The 21,829-nt window shown below is 40.5% G+C and overlaps 1 protein-coding gene across 1 annotated transcript in view; it reads left to right on the top strand.

The window, feature by feature from the left end:
• TRPC5 (transient receptor potential cation channel subfamily C member 5) overlaps positions 1-21,829 on the top strand; it is a 303,905-nt gene that overhangs the window by 210,670 nt on the left and 71,406 nt on the right. The window contains exons 4-6 of the mRNA XM_016943747.4: positions 13,622-13,958; positions 15,301-15,440; positions 20,294-20,616. Of these exons, the coding sequence (XP_016799236.1) occupies positions 13,622-13,958; positions 15,301-15,440; positions 20,294-20,616 (800 nt within the window). The remainder of the gene's footprint in view (positions 1-13,621; positions 13,959-15,300; positions 15,441-20,293; positions 20,617-21,829) is intronic.

The following is a 21,829-nucleotide window of genomic DNA, read 5'->3' as shown; positions in this document are numbered from 1 at the left end:
TGAAGAATTTTTTCACTTTAACAAAAACAGTAAATGCCTGTAAAGACCTTTGGGGGTAAGAAATGACATATATAGAAGTGTTCCTCCACTTCCTAAGCTTACCGTCTACTAAGAAGGCTGAGTCACTGATTCTACATAGAAGTACACATAACACCAGGTAGGCTCTGAGAGGTACCACAAGGAAAAAGCAAAGTGGTATGAGCTCAAGGAGAGAGAGGTCACACCTCTGGCTGAAGCAATCAGGGAGGGCTTCCAGAAGGAAGTGATTTTCTGATTTCATTATTCACCGCAGCCTTTTCTTAGGACTCTAGTGCCTGCTGATTTTTTCCATCTCTGAATGCTCTAAGATCCCAAAGTGTGGTGCCTCATGACAAAGCAGTGAGCTTTTCCTAAAGCTAAATAGATCCAGATTGAATGACTGTCCTTTATTCTGTCCTTTCTTTTATAAAATGGTGGTAACAGGAGATCAAAGGGGTGTGGGCTTTTCTCATGTCCTTACTTGGCAAAACAATCTCCTGATTTGGAGAGGAGTGGCCTTAATCAGTCTGTGAGAGCCAACCATCTGGGAACCTGACATGTTTACCATCTGTACCATTTATGTGGGCGTCTGAACACAAACATTATTGTCCTGTTACTTGTTTCGCATGAGTTAGGCTAGTATCCCTTCAAAAGAGCTCCTGCAGGCCAGAATCATGGCTGGTCTCTCTTGTGATGACCCTCTCCCACAGGCCACACGGAGCTGGGCACAGAGCAGGTACTCCAAAATACTTGTTGAAAGGCCTAAACTGAATCACATTAATCTTGCACTTCCCTTGCAGTAAGCAAGTCGAATTCTATTCTGCCTTGAGTTAATCATGCGAATCAGGCATTAAATCCTATTGATCCTTTAGACAGCTGTAGAAACAAAAGTCACATACAGTAGACTGGTGAGGGGCTGGGAAGATAATTCTCTTCACTGAATGAAAAAATTCAGAACTCTGCTGCAGTGAAATCAAAGCTATTTTGCTAGTTTTCTGGCAGAGGGGTGGTCTCTCTCCAGTAGAACCTGACATTTTTCCTATCAAGAAATATTCCTAGGAGGGGCCAAGAGCCATTGGGCCCCTCCATTGACAACACAGCTTTATGTCAAAGAAAGCCAGGGCTTTTCCAAAAGTTGTGTGCAGTAAGGAAAAAATACAATAATGTTCAGCCCTTGTCTGGGAGTATTGCAGAACTGAAACACTGAAGAGGGAAAACAATCAACAACTGCAGTGAGGATCCTAGCTCATTTGTGAAGAAAAGATTTAGACAGATTAAACAGGGGGATTCCATACAGATCTGGCCTGGGGCGGGCCCCATCACTTCTGGGCTTTGCTAGCCTTCAGGCCCCTTAACTGGCTAATATGATATACCCACTTTAAGCTGTTAAGGTAGTTGATAGTTTTGTATATTACCACTTCCTACAAACATGAATATAGTTTCAATGCTTTAATCCAAAGCAATAAATTATGTGGGCATTTCAATCACTGGCCGCAAGGCCAATGGGGAAGATACTGGGAAATTTAGCTTTCTGCATGCCTCTGATCATACCATCCATGGATTGTCAGAGAGTGCAGTGTTTGAAAGCTTGGTCTATGGAATCAACCAAGCTAGTTCCCCAGTCCTGGCTCCACCATTTACCAAGAAATGTGACCTTGGGCTCTGTCCTATCAGCTGTAAAATGATATAATTCTATATCTGCCATTAGCGTTGCTGTGAGATGATGCATATAAAAAATCCAGCACAGTTGCTGGCACATTATAAGAGCTCAATCTTTGATATGTAATCTTCCAATGTTAAGAGTAGTTCCTAGTTGCAACTCCCAGGAGACTTGTGTTAGCTACTGGACTCCTTTCACACACTAAGGAAGGAAGAATTTGGAAAGAGAGTATTCCACCAAGATTTATCCAGCACAGAGCTGGATTCAATCACTCATTCATCAAATATCTATTCAGCATTCATCTTGTACCAGGCATTTTGCAAAATGTTGGGAATATAATAAAGAATAAGACAAGCTCACAGTCCTTGACCAACACTCAGTCTTATAGCTTTTAAGAAGCTGGCCGGGCACGGTGGCTCACTCCTGTAATCCCAGCACTTTGGGAGGCAAAGGTGGGCAGATCACGAGGTCAAGAGATCAAGACCATCCTGGCCAACATGGTGAAACCCTGTCTCTACTAAAAATACAAAAAATTAGCCAGGCGTGGTGGTGTGCGCCTGTAGTCCCAGCTACTCGGGAGGCTGAGGCAGGAGAATTGCTTGAACCCGGGAGGCCGAGGTTGCAGTGAACAGATATCACACCACTGCACTCTAGCCTGGCGACAGAATGAGACTCCGTCAAAAAAAAAAAAAAGAAGCTGCTAGAGGCCGGGCACAGTGACTCATGCCAGTAATCTCAGCACTTTGGGAGATCTAGGTGAATGGATTGCTTGAGCCCAGGAGTTCAAGACCAGGCTGGGGGGGGGGGGGGGTAACATGGCAAAACCCCCTCTCTACTAAAAACACAAAAATTACCTGGGTGTGGTGGCACACACCTGTAATCCCAGCTACTCGGGAGGCTGAGGCATGAGAATTGCTTGAGCCAGGGAGGCGGAGATTGCAGTGAGCTAGGGAGGTGGAGATTGCAGTGAGCTGAGATCATGCCACTACACTCCAGACAGAGCAGGACTCTGTCTCAAAAAGAGAAAAAAAAGAAGAAGCTGCTATATTCCTTAAACTTTTTAAGCCCCTGAGGAAGGGAATTCGTTGGGCAAGGACTATCATTTGCACTAACCGACACACAAATAGAACAACATAACTTCCCATGAAAAGTTAAAAAGTTACAAGGGAAAGCACTTCCAGAATGGCAGAGTTCTGAAAATCTACTCTTCCACAAAAGCTACAGGACGTTGAAAATTTTTTTAAATTAACTTTCACAATTCCGGAAATTAAGCAAAAGTTTACAACGATCAGAGGAGCATTTACTCAAGTAAAACAGCCAAGTTTTCGAAGAAAAGCAAGTTTTGTGGTATCTTAATTTGCCCAATTCCCATCTTCCTTTACCCAGCTCAACAGCAGCTTTGAAAACCAACAGCCTTGGAACCATGGTAGCTGTAAAAAGCAGCAGCCTGGCACCCACTGAAGGGGAGCAAACTGGGTTTGGAGCACCCCAAATAGACCCATCCCCAGAGAACTGTCATTATCTGTCAGTCAACTTCATTAAAAAGCCCAATTCCCAGGACTGGTCTTCATGTGATCTGACTCAGTACCAATAGTTCTTTTCCTGGGGGCATTTGTTTAAAAAAATCAGCAACAGTGGTTTAATATGAAGGCTGCCTGAGGCAGTAGATAACAATTGGGTCAAATAATAGGCTAAAGAAAAAGCAATCTAAATCCAGCAACATATAAAACAAATCAGACACTATGGGCCAGGTGTGGTGGCTCACGCCTGTAATCCCAGCACTTTGGGAGGCGGAGGCCTGCGGATCAGGAGGTCAGGAGATCGAGACCATCCTGGCTAACATGGTGAAACCCCATCTCTACTAAAAATACAAAAAACAATAGCCGGGTGTGGTGGCAGGCACCTGTACTCCCAGCTACTCGGGAGGCTGAGGCAGGAGAATGGCGTGAACCTGGGAGGCGGAGCTTGCAGTGAGCTGAGATCGCGCCACTGCACTCCAGCCTGGGCAACAGAGCAAGACTCCATCTCAAAAAAAATTATAAAAAAGAATTAAACACTATGACTGAGTAGAATTTATCCCAGGAATATGAGGGTGATTCAACATAACAAAAATCAGTTAATGTAATACATTACATTAAGGAAAGGAAAGACAAAACCATGCATGATCATTTCATTTGACACAGAAGAAGCATTTATCAAAATTCAACAAACTTACATGATAAAAACACATGGAAAACTGTGAATTGAAGAGAATTTCTTCAGCCTGATAAAGGCCATCTATTAAAAACCCATAGCTGACATCACACTTAATAGGAAACTTGAAAGCTTTTCTTCTAACATCAGGAAAAAGACAGGGATGTCCACTGACAGCACTTCTTTTCATCATCATACTGAAGATTCTAGCCAGGTCAATTAGGTAAGAAAAAGAAATAATAGGCTTCCAGTTTGGAAAGGAAGAATTAAAATTGTCTCTATTCACTGATGACATGACCTTGTACAGAGAAAATCCTAAGGTATCAACAACAAAAATTATTAGGGCTGATAAATGAGTTGGGCAAGGTTGCAAGATAACATACAAAATCAATCGTGTTTTGTTCAACAAAAATTATGGAAGGCCATTGTTTTGGACTGAGCTCCCATACTAGGCCCCAACAGACCAGACCAAACCAAAATGGAATCACCTGCTAAATGCCATATAATCAAACTAAAACTTTAAGAAAGCAGGTACATCCCCAAACAGACCAGTTTTTCCTGAAAATAGGAGATTCTACTCCACCTGAGTCCATGCAATATGGAAGATGCCTCTGTTTTAACCCTTGCCAAAAAAAGTAACCTGATGTTAACCGATTTTTTTTTCCCTATGTTCTGTTTCCTTTTTCCCACCTTACAAAACCCACTGTTCTGCTATTGCCTAGTAGAATGGAATGTCTCATTCTATTTTGTAGAATGGAGGCTTCCCTGATTCATACATCATGAAAAAAGCCAATTAGATCTATAACTAAATTTGTTGAGATTTTGTCTTTTGACAGTTTCTATACACTAGCAATGAACAATCCAAAAATGAAATTAAGAAAACAATTCCATTTACAATAGCATTAAAAACAATTAAATACTTAGGAATAAATTGAACAAAAGAAGTGTAAGACTTGTACACTGAAAAAAACCATAAAACACTGTTCAAAGAAACTAAAGAAGATCTACATAAGTGGAAAGATATTCCATGTTCGTGGACTAGAGACTTCATATTGTTAAAATGGTAATATTCTCCAAATTTTTCTTACCTTTATGGTTAATTGACTTTCAACAAGGGTGTCAAAACAATATAATGGGGAAATAGTAGTGTTTTCAAAAAATAGTGCCGGGACAAATGGATATCCACATGCAAACGAATGCAATTGGGCCTCTACCTCACAAAATATGCAAACGGATTAAATACCTAAATATAAAAGCTAAAGATATCAAACTCTGAGAAGAAAACAATGGTGTGAGTCTTTGTGACCTTGGATTGGGCAATGATTTCTTAGATATGACAACAGTAAGTCTGTCAGATTAGTATCTATGTAGGTTCAGTCAAATCTAACCATGGATTCCAGTTATTATACTATATAACCCTATAAAATACATAGAAGTATTATTACTTTGCCTTTATAACAAAACCCAAGAGTCTGTTTCAATTTATAATTTCAGCATTTAAGCGAAGAGATTTTAGTTCCCAAAGTTGGGGAAAATAACAAAACAATAAGGGAAGAAAGAATCAGGCCTTGGTGCCATATATTTTTCTCTTGAGGTTGTAAGGCAGAGTATCCTTCTTTCCAGAACACTTTATTATATTTCACTTACAGACCTAATTTTCTGTGTCAAAGTATAATTCCCATGCCGAAGCTCTAACCTAAAAATGCAAAAAAAGTCGTCTTCATTGTACAAACATATCCATCACTTTAACGAGATAATAAGGGAACAAAATTTAGGATTCAAGCTAAGTAAGAATACTGTTTCAATGAACATGTCCCTAAAATAAACCAGCATTAGCAGTTAATTTATGCGTCTAGAAAATCTCCGTTCCCACCAGTAAAAATATCCTCAGTGGCTAGCGCACCTTGAAAAAAAATCTGGCATACTAAATAAATAATGTTCATGTGGGAGCCAGGAGCTGGGTAAGCCTTGCCTTTAGACTACTCTGTGACTATAAAAATAAAGCCAGCACTTTTGGAACTAATAAGCCTTCACTTGTCAGTATCATAAAGAGTATTGCTCAACTAAACTTTGCTCCCACCGGTTCAGTAGTTACTTATTTCTACCTAAGCACTCATCTTCCGATTTTACCCAGGTATTTAAAATCGAAAGAAAAAAGCATTATATTTCAGCGCTACTTTGCCCAAATTACAAAATAAGTCATTATTTTTAGTGTCAAGTCACAAAAAAAAATTAACAGGTTTTACATTAAAGTTAAAAGTTGCTAAAAGTTACCATTATAACGTGTAATTAAAACTGCTAAACATGAATTTGCATGCAAGGTGTATAAAAACACTAAAAATTGTTTTTCTTAAAAATTATAAGGCATAAAAATGTACATTTTGCTTAAAAATAAAAAATTGTCTTAAAATTAAATAAAATAAAGTGGATGGTTTAAGCAAATTATAAAGACACTATAAAAACTAATCCTGCAAATAAAACTGTGTAAACACATTAACTAAACTCAAAAGAATATTATATGTCTTTTCTGTAAATTAAACACTAAAATAAAAGCACCACAAAGTTTTCTTAAAATGCTAATCTACTCTTTAGCAAAACTTGTCAAGGGTTATAACAGGTATGTAAAAATCTTACTTCATGGTCAAACTGGTTAAAATTAAACAGAATTATCTATAAGGTTTCATTAAAATTAAGGTTAACATTAATAGCAAACTAACACAAGGGTAAAATTTAACTTTCTCTCTTAAACACAATTTTCATGTAATTGAAAAGGCTAATAAATGGTTTTTGGTTTTCCAGATTGTTATCTCATTTTGGCAAAACAAAACAAAACAAACAAACAGAAAAACAACTTATGATAATCTAAAGTTCTATTTCATAATATCAAGGGTTTTAAATTTTAAACATATTTAACAGCCTTCTCAAAATCAAACTTTACTTTCAAGGTTGTTTTTCCTAACCACTGGCTTTTGGGTGCTGCACAGGACCCCTGAACCATCCAAAAAAGAGGTAAACAGGATTATTTGGCAACATAAAATTGCGAAAATAATGTCTAATACATTATATTTTAGGGAATATTATTAACATACGTTCCAAAACTGTATGGAATGTCTAAGGTTCTTATGTCTGAATATGTGCTATTAATCACAATTAAAGTTATTATGTTGGGTTATTGTAAGCCACAAAAATAACCAAATTTCTTTGTCAATTGTGTTTCTAACTGTATCCAAACTGGACATTTTGTTATTTACAGACAATTGTTATTTTGTTTTAATTCTCTTCAAAACATTGTTTATATTCAAGCTTTGGAACTTTAACAAATGCTCTCAAATGTAGGTTACTCATAACAACAACAAAACGTACAGAACTCATAAAAAGCTAAAATGTTTATAAACATAAAGCAAAACAAAGGTTAATAAAATAGAATAAACTAATTTAAAAAACCAATTTTTACCTTTTACTTAGAACACTGCTAATCTTTATCTCATTTTTCAGAGTCAAGAAAACTTGTCTTAAGCTAGCTACAGCCTTTAACAACTAAGTAAAGTATACTCCTGTGAATAGAATTTAAAGCGTGTTTGTTTCTCTCTGCCTAGTTCCTCTAGAATTTAAAAACTGGCTATAAGTGGGCCAGGCGCAGTGGCTCACGCCTGTAATCCCAGCACTTTGGGAGGCCGAGGTGGGCGGATGCCGAGGTCAGGAGATCGAGACCATCCTGGCTAACATGGTGAAACCCCGTCTCTACTAAAAATACAAAAAAATTAGCCGGGCACGGTGGCGGGCGCCTGTGGTCCCAGCTACTCGGGAGGCCGAGGCAGGAGAATGGCGTAAACCCAGGAGGCGGAGCTTGCAGTGAGCTGAGATCTCGCCACTGCACTCCAGCATGGGCGACAGAGCAAGACTCCATCTCAAAAAACAAACAAACAAACAAAAAAACTAGTTGTAAGTATTCTTAAATTACAACGATATAGTTGTTTGCATCAATGCAATAAGAATCTATTTTCTTTTCTAACAGAACACAATTTAAAAAAAAAAAAACTGGTTACTTTACCAAGGCTTTTACTGCAATGGTGTGCTCTCCTTTAAGGAATCAAACTTGACTTACGGAACGAATAAAACCCTTGGAAACTGGCCTCATATTTTGTGTACATAGTCCCTGTACAGGATTTCTGATCTGTAGTAAGTAAAGAATGTCACTTTCTGACAGGCCAGGAACCCCAAGTTATCTTAAAACCTTAATAAGAAATGAATTCACCCAACTCATAGGTATTTAATGGTACAAATCCATGGCTGGGCTTGGCTTTAACAAGTCTTATCTCAAATTCCTTCTATATAACAGAGTTCCATCAAAGCCGATTTAAAAGGCCTGTGTGGCAAATAATTATTCTTGGTGCATTGTATACAAATAATTAAGCCAAATATAATAAAGCAAACCAGTGCTACCATAATTTGTCTTTTAATAAAAATAGGAAACTGAAAAGTAAAAATTATGTTTCAAAAACTATAGCACACCTGTTGTTAAATTCTAGTCTTGCCTAATGTTTTTCAACTTGTATTATCTTCTACAGTTTAAATTATATCCATTACCAAAATCGACTCCTGGATACATCACACTCAAGTCAAAGCCTAAAGAGCTGAGAAAGCAACCTCTAACATCCCTTCTGGGGCTAACAATGAAAACGTCCTAACAATGAAAAAAAAAAATTTAAGCTGGAAATCATAAAAGCCAACAGAATCATGGCCATTTCGCAGACAACTATCCAAAAACATCTACAAACGGTGTTGCTCCTGCAGTCAATCCAAGACCAAAAAACTTTCTGCTCCCCCCATCAGCAGGAAGTAGCCAGAAAGAACACGTCGCCCCTTGTCCTTTTATAACTGTAGGGTCTGGAATGACAGAGCAGGACCACCATCATCTCAGACAAACACCGCCACTTTAAGTTCCAGCTGCCTTTCCAGCTTCATGCATTTCAAGGAAATCACTTCTTTTCTAACTACAAGCAGCCAAAAAAGAGCAGACAGTAAAACACAGATAAGAAGGCTGGGGCACAGAGGAAGGCAGGGGAAAGTCTCTTGGGTAACTGCCAAACTTCACCCTCATACAATGGGCTCCAGTAAAACAGTGGCCCTTAATAAGCACATTCCTTTCCCTTCAGGTACACTAAGATAGGGAAGCCAAAAGCAGACTCGAGGGATATTCCTGCAGCTGCACAAAGATGTAGGGGAACAGACACACAACTCTCCCTCCCAGATAAGCACAACAAAGAGACACAGAAGCAGTCCAAGCCTCTGATAACTCTCCCACCCTGAATCCTTAAAAACTCTTAGTCTGTAAGAGATTGCTACTTCTGACCTAACTCAGTCAGACGTCCCTCCCAGGTTGGAAATAAACCTGTTGACTGTCGAGCCGACCTTCTTGTTTCTCCTCTTTCCTTAATTCTTACAACAACAACAAAAACTACAAATTGGACTTCATTAAAATAAAAACCTACTGCTCCAGGCTCTGGACAGTTCGGGTTTTTGTGCAATGAGGCATCTAGTGGGTACGCACTCTGCAGTTTTTCCTGTAATTCTTCTTTCTGAGGCGTTCTTAGAATCGACTAGAGATTGATTAAATAATCTGTCCAATGTGAACTTCACTATGCAAGCAGAATCAGGATTGTGCTTTCAAAGCTCACAAATGTGTTTAGATTAGATACTACATGGTGGCTTAATAAAAATTTCCTTTATCATATTCTAATTGCAGTTTGTTCTGCCAGAATCCACACCACCCTACACTACTTCTGTCAGATATAAAAATAGAAGATAAAAACCTGTCCAACTTTAAAATTGCCCAGCTTGAGCCAAATTGAAAATCAGAGCAGAGGCATTGAAGATAAAGGTTGGATGGTATATCCACCATTAAAAGAAGCTTCACTTCTGCATTTGTGCCTTAGCAGAAAGTGATTTCTGGGGTTGGAGTTTCTGGGAATACATAAGGGGAAGTCACATGAGGTCATCAAGACCATTGCTGAAGAGCTCCAAATGTCTGTTTGGTTCAGGCTGATGCAGTAGCATAGGACAGAGATGGGCAAACTACAATTTGCTGCCTGTTTGTGTGAATAAAGTTTTATTGGCACACAGCTAAGCCCATTCATGTACATATTGTCTATGGCTGAGTTTGCACTGCAACAGCTGAGTTGGGTAGCTACAACAGTGACAGTGTGGCCTGCAAAGCCACACTATGTGGCCCTTTACAGAAAAATCTGCTAATCCCTGCCACATAACATCAGTATTTGATGTCAATCCGGATATCTCCATTTAGATGTCTCACAGACAAATCTAATTTGACAGGCTTAAAAAGGCATGCACTTCCATAAACCTATTTCATCTTCAGTGTTCCCTCTGTCAGTTAATGGCACTATCATCACCAATTCACCTGAATGAGAAGCCTCCCTCCCCTTTACCTCCCACATCCCATCCATTACTCCATTCCCCGTCCGTCAGCACATCCTGCCAATTCTACCTCCTCACTGCATTTCAAATCTGACCGCATCTCTCCATTTCCACTGCCATTTCCTTAGTCTAAGTCACCATCATTTTGTTCAAGATTGACAACAGTTTTCTAACTAATCTTTCTGCCTCTAGTTTTGACTGCCCTCTGCTTCTAATCCATCCTCCACCCAGTAACCAGAAGGATCTTTTCAACATCTAAATCTAATTTTCTTACATGCATAATAATATATGTAGCTAAGATTTAATGAGCCCTTACTATGTGCCAGGCATAGTTCTAAGCACTTCGTATGTAGTAACTGATCTTAATCCTCACACCAACCCTACAAGGTAGATATTATTATCTCCATTCTTTAGAGGAAGACATTAAAAAACAGAGTAGAACTTGTTCAGTTGCACAGTTAGTAAACAACAGAGCCAGTTGCAACTGCTTTATTATACTACTTTACATACACACACACACACACACTTCTTATGGCTTCTCATTGCTCTTAAAATGGTTCATCCTATGGTTTTTTTTTTTTTTTTTTCTGGAGATGGAGTCTCGCTCTGCTGCCCAGCCTGGAGTGCAGTAGTGACGCAATCTCGGCTCACTGCAACCTCCACCTTCTGCCCTCAAGTGATTCTCCTGCCCCACCCTCCTGAGTAGCTGAGATTACAGGCGCACACCACCATGCCCAGCTAATTTTTGTATTCTTAGTAGAAACGGGATTTCATCATGTTGGCCAGGCTGACCTCAAACTCCTGACCTCAAGTGATCTGCCCGCCTCGGCCTCTATTATTATTATTATTATTATTATTATTATTATTATTTGAGACAGGGCTCACTCTGTTACCCAGGCTGGAGTTCAGTGGCACTATCTCTGCTCACTGCAGCCTCTGCCTCCTGGGTTCAAGCGATTCTCTTGCTTCAGCCACCCAAGTAGCTGGGATTAAGGTACACGCCAACACGCCCCACAATTTTTGTATTTTTAGTAGAGACGGGTTTCACCATGTTGGCAAGATTGGTCTTGAATTCCTGGCGTCAAGCAATCTCCCCGCCTTGGCCTCTCAAAGCTCCAGGACTACAGGCATGAGCCACCGTGCCCAGCTGAGTCCATACTATTTTTAATAGCCAAAGACCATCGTCTTGATCTTCTCTAACCCCCGTTTACCTCTCCAGCCTGGTCTCTTGCCATTCACAGCCTTGCAATTTAAGCTGCAGCCACCCTGACTGCTGTAGCCCTCCACATACAAGGCAGGCTCTTTTTCACCTCTATGCCTTAGTCATGCGATCCTCTCTGCTCTGGCGGTTTACTCTCTTTTCTTTTCCTCTCCCACACCTAGCCAACTGTTGCACATCTTTTAATGCTCCAGTCAGGTATCACCTACTCCAGGAAGCCTTCGCTAAGCAATCCAGATTTGTCCCTCCCTTGTGTTTCCATTATGCCATGGTCATATCGTTTTCGGTGTCCTTACTATACAATTGTATAACTCTCCTTTTGTGCTTCTGTTTCCCTCAGTAGACTGAGCTCCCAGCAGTTCTTCTACTGCAAAGGTCTTGCTTTACTCTGACTTTTCTGTATTTTCTTGGACTTCATCATCCCAGCCTTTGGCATAGGCTACTGTGGCAAAAAAAAAAAAAAAAAAAAAGAGTAGAAAGGGACTATAGGATTTTGTCTTTTTGTGTATGAATGCATGGAAAGGAAGTGTGAGGACATAATGGAGATCATGAACATGTTTGGAGGAAATGACATCACAGGATGAAAACATTTTAGAGCTTATTTTTGGTAGTTTCATACCAGTAATCTTCTTTAGGACAGGCTAGACTCCAAAATATATAATGGCTCAAACACAACAGAAATTTCTCCGTGATGTAACAGTCCAAAACAGGTATTCTTATTCAGCAGGCTAGTTCTGCTAACATGGTTATTGAGGGACAGGGGCTGACAGAAGCCCCTAGATCACACCAGGTTATCACATCCCAGTCAGTCAGAAAAGGAAAAGAACATGGAGGAGCACACATAGGAAACTTCTATAGGCCAGACCTGGTAGTGCCACACAGCATTTCCCACAGTGAGAAGTTAGTCATGTGGCCACACCTCACTGTAAGGGAGCCTGGGTAATGTAGTCCAGCTGTGTGCTCAAGGAGAAGAAGAATGGTTGTGCTGGGAAACTAGTGACCTTCACAGATAAACTAACAGTAAAGTTAGGCAAGTTTACCTTTGGTGTTGGGTAAATGATGAAAGAGGTTTATTTCCTTTGTACTAGTAAGCTAAATGGTGCAGCTCTGTTTAACCTGTCCCATGGGAAGCTGGGGTAGTCAAATGTAGGCAGTATTTAAAATCATAGTTGACAGTTGAGCTCCCTGTTGAGTCACTTACCAGGAAGTAGCAGCTGGATGATGATTTGCAATGCTGATGATTCCTTAATTATTAATCACTGACACTTTGTAGATTGCCTTTGAGTAAAATCCCAGCTGGGTTAGTATACAATATCGTAATGCCAGCCCCAAAATATTTTTTCCTTTTGCATGTCTAGACTAGAGACGGAGTTAAATAGATGGTACAGTAGCAACCTGATTCATTACAAGCTAACCAAGAGGTGCTCAAAACAAAATCAAGAAAAATAAAAACAAAATATAAAAGAGAACTCATTTTCATTTCAAACCCTAGCTACAGGCATGGGCTTATTCCCTGCCAGTTTGTGTTTGCCCAAACAGAGTGCACATTGATGATGACCTCACGTAGACTAAGGGAATGAGCGGATGTGAATCAATTTGAAATGAAATATCTCCATGATTCTCTGCTAAAAGGCATGTAAGTTCCCAGGAGAGTTTGTAAAACAGCTACCCAGGCTCTACTCTCTCCTCCATCCACACCCCAGAGTCTCATTTAGTCAGTCTGTGGAAGGACCTGGGGATTTAGATTTTTTAATGTTCCCTGGATGATTCTGATGTAAAACCAGGTTTGAGGAAGCACAACTCTGACAAGGTGGGAGGGACAATAGGAAGGTATGCCAAAGCATGAACCAGACAGAGTGATTTTGTTTTAATATATTAAAAAATAATGAACACTAAGGAAAATCTAGTTTCATAGTTTGACATGAAGAGCCGTCTCTGGGGTTAGATGCATTCACAGGCACCTAGAAAACAGGCCTCTTCTGGGGATTGGCCATGTAACTCCTTGCCAGAGCTGACTGTAAACTAGGAAAGGTATTATGACAGTAGACTTTCTCCTGGACATTCCACATGCCTAACTTGTTTTCTTCTTTTCCCAGTTTGTTGCTCAGCCCAACTGCCAACAGTTGCTTGCCACCCTGTGGTATGATGGCTTCCCTGGATGGCGGCGGAAACACTGGGTAGTCAAGCTTCTAACCTGCATGACCATTGGGTTCCTGTTTCCCATGCTGTCTATAGCCTACCTGATCTCACCCAGGAGCAACCTTGGGCTGTTCATCAAGAAACCCTTTATCAAGTTTATCTGCCACACAGCATCCTATTTGACCTTCCTCTTTATGCTTCTCCTGGCTTCTCAGCACATTGTCAGGACAGACCTTCATGTACAGGGGCCTCCCCCAACTGTCGTGGAATGGATGATATTGCCTTGGGTTCTAGGTAAGTCAAAGGGACCAGGAGCTATGGCCAGACTGCCTGATGGTCCTGTTTAAATAAACTACTAGAACAGGCAGTCAGACTAGCTCTGAACTAGGGCACCCCCACCCCACCCCCATGCAGTGTGGTAGTCCTTTGTTGAGAGTCTCAGAAATGTAGTTCCTTCTGTCCCAGGCACTGGTCCCAGGCACTGGTCCATGGTGAGATTGGCAGTACACCTAGGGCTTGCTTTTGCTAACTTAATATCTTCAAGGACAGAGAAGCTGTCTGTCAGTTAGTCTAGAGACAAAGCCAAGTATCAGTCAGGACAGGCCTCAAGTAAGGTAAGCAGAGCAAGTGCTGATCAGTCTATTCAAAGCACCTTTTCCCATAACCAAGGGGCACATGAATCTGCTCATTTCTCATGGCTACTCCACACGACCCAGTTCTTGTTCAGGGTCTACATTCTATTTGGACACTGACTTCCCAACCAAGGGGGAAACCTGGGAAATTCACACATCATGGTAAAAGCAGCCCTACCAGTAGTCTCCAGGCATAATTAGATTGCACTGGACTCTTCAACACATGGCCATCTTCTAAGTCCTTGCTACTCAAACTGTGGTCCCCAAACCAGCAATATCAGTACCACCTGGGAGATTATTTGACACAAAGAACCTCAGGTGCCACCCGGGATCTGAATTTTAACATGATCCTCAGGTAATTCACATGTACTTTAAAGTCTGAGAAAGTGCAGCCCTAGACCACAGCCACAGCTTTTACTATTTTCTTTATTCCAAGGCAGAAGAAACATCTATGTCATCAGGTAAAATTTTACAAAACTTCTACATGATGAGAGAAAAAAGGAAAAAAATGAGTTATAAATTATTTTGGGCCCCATTGCCTAGCTTTAGCCCCAACATCTGGTAATTTGATCCATGATCAGCTTGCTCACCTCAAAACACATTGAGAAGTTCTCTTTCCTGAACCCAGTGGAAACTAAGGACTATGGGATAATACTGATCTAATTAATTTATTGATGAAATTATTCCCATTCCAAAATGGAAAGGAAGTAGAATCAGTCACCCAAAATTGCAACAGCATTCCAGTAACTATAGTAAAAATGCTAAGAGTAGTACCCAGAAAAGTATAACATATGGGCATTTTCAGGAAAAGCCTACCAGGTTTGGCAAGTTCAAAACTGGGAGGTGGAGTAGGAAAGCAAGTGATTATTGTCTCTCAAGGCTTCACTCCACTGAGACCCCAATTCATTCCTTAATTTCATCCTTATTCACCTGGAGGGGGGATCCTTCTATGATGAGCAGGGCTGACCCTATGTAGAAATAAACTGTTTTCCTCCATTCTTCAGGTTTCATTTGGGGTGAGATTAAGGAAATGTGGGATGGTGGATTTACTGAATACATCCATGACTGGTGGAACCTGATGGATTTTGCAATGAACTCCCTCTACCTGGCAACTATTTCCCTGAAGATTGTGGCCTATGTCAAGGTAAATTGGAATGTCTGCCATATTTCCTACACAGTGATTTTGGCTACATTAAGCTTTTGCACTGAGAGCATAAAGAGTTTTGAGAAAAAGTGATGATGATGATGGCTCAATCCATGTGGGAAATTACCATATAAACAGACATTCTTTCAGTGGTTTGTAAGCAGTGTCCACCTAAGCAAAGAAAGTGGAAAATGGAACAATTTGCAAATGAATCATTAGCTTCTGAGACTTTCAGGGTAAAAGAGTCTTCAGCTTTCGGTGTTTAAATGCTCTCTACAATATCCGTGCCAACATAATGGCCCAGTGATGCTTGCATGGGGCCAGGGCAGAAAATTCACTGAATTCACTATCTCCAAAAGCTTCTCTTAATCCTTGTCACTTCATTAAAAAGGACTACTTTATATACGTCTAATATTATTCTCTCCGTGACACAATCATTAGTAATTCTTCCTCCCTGTGGAGTCATACAAAACAAGACTGTTTCTTCCTAACAGTGCTTCTGACATGATGTCCTCTCTCCCTAACCCTCTGAGTTGTCTCTTCTCAAAGCTAAACATTCCCATTTATCTCAACTGTTCTTCATATAATGACAAGTAGCAGAATCCCAGAAACTTGACTACAGGTGGCACAGACTTTTAATAGCCCCTTCCTTTCTCATCACTTCCACCACCAGAATAATCACTCGAGCAGTTATAAATCCAGCATTTTGAGTATCACCCAACCTGTGCTTCTCTACCAATTCAGATAATGTACACACACACACACACATACACACGCACCACCTTAATGCTTTTCCCACACAACATTCAGCTCAAATTATCCTGAAAATAGCTTCATGTTTGACATCTTACTTTGGGTAATCAGAGGCTCTGAGTTCAGGTCTGGTGCTTATTAAATAATGGGATTGCTGTCCTCCTTGTAGCCTGAGTTAAACTTCTCCATGAGAAAAGGCTGACAATTCAGTCTCCAAGATTGTATAGTCAGTCATGCTTTTTGGCACTAAATTCCACATTAAGGACTTTTAGAATGGAAATATGGCTGTCCCCCAAATCTCCAACAACTTAGTTTATTTTTGTATCCCTAATATACATATTGCATAAATTTTAAGACCTTGGGAGTTATGTAGAGCATGCATATTGAATGCAGTCATGAAACATTTTTGAAAGGAGCCCAAGAGTAGGCCCTATACATGTGGTGATCATTTAACACATACTTACAACTTCCTTAAGAGAAAAAGCTGGTGAGGAAAATGTTTGAATCCCTGGTTAATGTGCCTGGGTGAAATCCATGTCATTCTGGCACTCTGCTGACTAAGTAACACGGTAAAGTAAAGGGAAAAGTTCTTCCTTTGGAAATGGTATTTATACACTGGAGGGACCTTAAATTATCAATCTAGAAATTGGTGGGTTTTGTTTAAACAGGAAAGCTTAGAATAAATGATGAAGAAAAGGATTAACATTTGGGGATGTGAAAAACGTATCTGTAGATTCTCAACATTAGCTAATCACATAACCTGTCCAACTTTACTGGAGAGGCTTCCAAAGAGTTAGATACTTCTCCATCACAAAGTATAAGGATAAATCTGCTCTATTAAGCTGGGTAAATGCCCCTTAACTGGCAAACACTTTATTCGAAGGAGACCTTTGCCAAGAAGTTGGAGTCCTTCCCAAAAAAGAATTTATAAAGCAAGACAGGCCACATGCAAAATTTGGATTTGTAATGAGAATTTATAAATGGGGATAATCAGGTCTACCCATCCACAGAAGTCCAGGCTGGATGACCTTCCCCAAGCAGGCTGAGCCAACTTCTATGACACAAAGCCATAAGAACTGCGACATAGGCTCCTTGAAATGTTTTCAATCACCTTTGTACTGAAGCAGTACAGAAGCACCAAGGAATGAGCTGTTTTTAAAGATCCTTTATTTTATTAGAGTGCAAAATTAGTCAACAATATCTATTCCACTTCACATGATCTAAAGCAAGTACCAAAAGGCACACACCAAAGTACTCAAAAGGAACAAATATATATAAGATTGACCCTCATTGCCCCCAGATGATTCTACAAATGGAGTATAACCATTCTTTGCTTTTCTAGGATAGTACCACCTAGATCTATTCCACCACTGCTTCGCTTCCATGTGTGCCAAGTAAATCTGGACTATGCTACCCACTGAGTTATGGCCTTTCCTTCAGTCAGTGCTTAGCTAAAGACATAATAACACCCCCCTTAAATTCTTATTACTATTGAGTCCCCACATTACGCTGTTCCTCTTCATATTTTGCTTTAGGCTTTATAAAATGCAATTTACATCCTTTGAAAGGCAAGGAGGCCAATTTTCTAACTGCATTCCATTTCAAAGGATGTAAGAAAAATCATTTGCCTCCAACAACAACTAACTCAAGAGTCAGGAGATCTGAATTTAATTCCCAATCTGATACTCACGAGCAGGGTTACCATGGGCAATCCCTCTACCTTTCTGAGCTGTAGATTCTGCCTCTGATAAATAAGCAGTAGGTTAAACTAGATCAGTGGTGCTCAACCTTTTAAAAAATTTTTTCCCATGGTACCACATCTTTAAGCAAAAACTCACACAGTAATCCAATATATAAAAAGCCCAAAGGACTGAGTTTGGCTTGAAGAATGAGTCTTCTAAGTCTCCACTTTGGCTCCCACAGTAGCTATGAGATGCCTCCATTGAACCCCCAGGCTCTAAGGAACACAGTTTAAAACCACTGTGTTAGATCAGGGGTCAGCAAACTATGGTCTGTGGGCCAAACCTGGCCTTCTGCCATGTCCTTGTGGTTGTATATTGTCTAGGGCTCCATTAGGATTACAAAGGAAGCATTGGGTAGTTGTGATGGGAACCATAGAGCCCACAAAGCCAAAAATATGTACTATCTGGTTCTTGACAGAAAGTTTGCCAACCTCTATGCTAGATGAGCTCCATGTTTATTCCCTGCACATACATACTATATCTTTCTCCAAAGGTGCAAAGTATCTCTGTTCAAAGTATAGATTTGCCATGAGAATCATGTTTTACACTTCTGAGTGTTCCACAAATTCAGATTCACCATCCCATGGGCAACAGACATCCCTGAGGTTACAGTTCTGGATGAGGAGAGAGAAAATCCCAAATTATGAGCTATACATGTTCCAGTTGTTGATTTCTAGTTTTAAAACATAGGTCTGTTTTGTTATCAGCAAACAGACTATCTTTCACATATACCTCAAACCTTTAAAGGCTGATCTATCATCTGTGCTGTGATATCAACTATCATATAAGTAACATTTAATAGAAATAGTGCTAGACTGAGTGTCTGGAGACCCGTGGATAACTTCTTGCTGGCTCTGCCACTGACTTGCTGTGTGATCTTTAGCAAGTCACTCTGCCTATCTGGACTTCCTCCATTTGTAAAACAGGCATAACCATTCCTACCCCTCACAGTAATGCAGTGCATGTTTGTTGGGGGAGGAAAAATGTAGAAATATAAGATTTGGCCAAGAGTACGTAAAACTGATTGGCCGCCTAAAAGTCTATCCGAAGCAGAAGCACAAATGTGGCACAGTTTCTCCAAGCTCCTCTGACAGAGAAGAATATTGGATACACACAAGTGATTTTAACCGCACCAGTTTCCTCAGTTGTTGGAACTGAAGCACATTTTAGAAATGCTAACAATATAATTTGGCCCCCAATGCAACATTTTCTCAGGAAAGTTGTTTACATTTAGTCCTGAGAAATTGTGATATTTAAATGTGAGCTCAAGGCAATATGCTTCAAATTAAATTCCAGGCAAAATCTACTTCTGTCCTGGGAAGGTAATAAGTAATTCCTTGTATTTCCATAACATCTCCACTTATGGAGTACACAGACTTTTGCATATGGATACAGAATCACAAACATGTGCAGTGGGTAGGAGGCATTATCCTCATTTTGTGGTGAAATTAAAAGATACAGGCAGTTTTAAGTGACAATGCCCAAATTGGAGCTCAGATCTCACAATGAAGTCATCTTTCTACAAGGCTACTCCTAATATGCCGGGGGCTGGAAACCTGGGATGGGTAACCAACCCAATAAATATTGGTTCTTCCCCTCCTTCAAGCCCCTGGTTCTTCATGTGTGCTAAAGGAACATTCTAACTTACAGAGTTGTCAAATGAACTGTAAAATACATCCATACACCACTGTATGGGGCAGTACTAAATTCATTACCTGAAAGGTTGACATGCCATTTGCAGTAATGTAGAATACATTACAGCCTGCTAAAAATTCAGCAGAAAGCTCCAGTGAATGGCTCCCTAAGGATCCTCCATCAGCCCCAAACTGCAGTCAGCAAGGGAGTGAGAATGAACACTGCATACCGAGAACGCTGCGTCTACTCCTTGTCTTTCAGTAACAGCACGTTGTCCATGGTGCTCAGAGCCCAGTGAGGGATTGAGGAAGTACATTTGGCTTGAAATCTTTAGGAAGCAGGGTGATTTTTCCCCACTATCTTGGGCATACTAGTGCCTCTGTTTCAGTGACACTCCCCAACAATCTGGTAAACCCACAGTTAGAAAATGTCTGTTGATAAGCCACAGGTGGTTGCTGCAGATGATTGATCTAAAATTTATTCTTCTATGTGTACATCCCAGGTATATACATGGATGGGAGTGGGAGGAAGAGAGTTGTTATCAGCACATGTTAATTGGGTGGGGCAAGAAAGACAAATAGTGTCATGCATGGGGCCTGTTGCATAATGAATGCTTGATGCATATTTTGGTGGCTTTGTTTGGGTATGGAAGCAAGGAAAAAAGGGAAAGTTTTATAAATGTTCACTGTACCCCTCATCTTGTGCACTTGTTGTTTCTTTCAGTATAATGGTTCTCGTCCAAGGGAGGAATGGGAAATGTGGCACCCGACTCTGATTGCGGAAGCACTCTTCGCAATATCCAACATTTTAAGTTCGTTGCGTCTCATATCCCTGTTCACAGCCAACTCCCACTTAGGACCTCTGCAGATCTCTTTGGGACGCATGCTGCTTGATATCCTCAAATTCCTCTTTATCTACTGCCTGGTACTACTAGCTTTTGCCAATGGACTGAACCAGCTTTACTTCTATTATGAAACCAGAGCTATCGATGAGCCTAACAACTGCAAGGGGATCCGATGTGAGAAACAGAACAATGCCTTCTCCACGTAAGACAATCCCCTTTCCTTTATTTATTTATTTATTTTTTTGCCATTTTTTCCGCCTTCTCCATTTTTGTCCTGTTTTCAGCCTACAGCTTCATCACTGCCACTTGACTGTGAAGGCAGTGCTCACTGTGGATCCACCCGAAGGGTCAGAGGTGGAGGAATGTTCTTCTCTTGCTACAGGGTACTAGGGGACGAAGTGAAGTTAGGTGAGGTAGGAAAGAAACAAGCACACACATGAGATTCCAGGAAGTCATCTAAAGAGTTGGTTCTGAACTATGTTGGTAGCATTACATATTTTTAAAAGAATTAATTGGGGTGAGGTAGATAATTCCTCACTCAAAATGTGGCACCAAGGTAATGAAACAGCAAAGCTATTCCTCTGAACGAGTGTCTACCAAAGCTAACTTTACTATTGTGAATCAAGGAAGGATGCAAACATATCTTAATGCACCCCCATTCATAGGTGTAATCTCGAGAGGGGACAGGCTGAAGGTAGGACTAGAATCCACTCTCCTGTTACATTAATTTAAGGTTTCAGGTGCGCCAAGTGTCACCCAGCACTAATTGGAAATGTCTCGGGACACAAGAGATAACTCATGATTCTGTCCACGAGTCCACTGCCTCTGAACACATGGAACTCCTGTGCCTTTGCTTAGTACTGTCAAGACCTACTTTTCGGGGGACCTTCAAGCCTTCAGAACGGCTTTTATTTTCTGATAAATCAATGCTAGGGGAAATAGACAAGAGAAAACAAATAAGTACATGTCAGGCTGTTAGGAGCTGTCCTGGGCTGACCCTGAACTCAGTGTCCTACATCTTGTCCATCTCCACCCCTACTTCGGGAGAGTGCAACTCATCACTGGGTATTCATAGCAATGACCCCAAGATCATACAAGATTCTTAGTCATTAAACTAAGATACAATGTTTTCCTTATAACGCCATAAACCAACACAGTTCAGTGGACTTGGACATTCTAGAAATGTGCTCCATAACAAAGGCCAGAGAAAAAAAGGACTGTTGCAGTGATAGAGAAAAAAACAAAACAAAACAAAACAGTGCTATCTAGCTGATTCTTGTTATTTGTCTCTAGCAGCATTTCCTAAAATGGATTCTCACAAACCACAGCTCAGTGGCATGTTAATAGACAGGAGAATGGAATCTATGATTAAACCTCCTGCACTAGGCCATGCTCCTTGTCTCTCTTCCTGAAAC

This window comes from Pan troglodytes, chromosome X, assembly GCF_028858775.2.
Source record: "Pan troglodytes isolate AG18354 chromosome X, NHGRI_mPanTro3-v2.0_pri, whole genome shotgun sequence".
In the NCBI taxonomy this organism is placed as follows: Eukaryota; Metazoa; Chordata; class Mammalia; order Primates; family Hominidae; genus Pan; species Pan troglodytes.
This window is presented reverse-complemented; position numbering and strand designations above follow the sequence as displayed.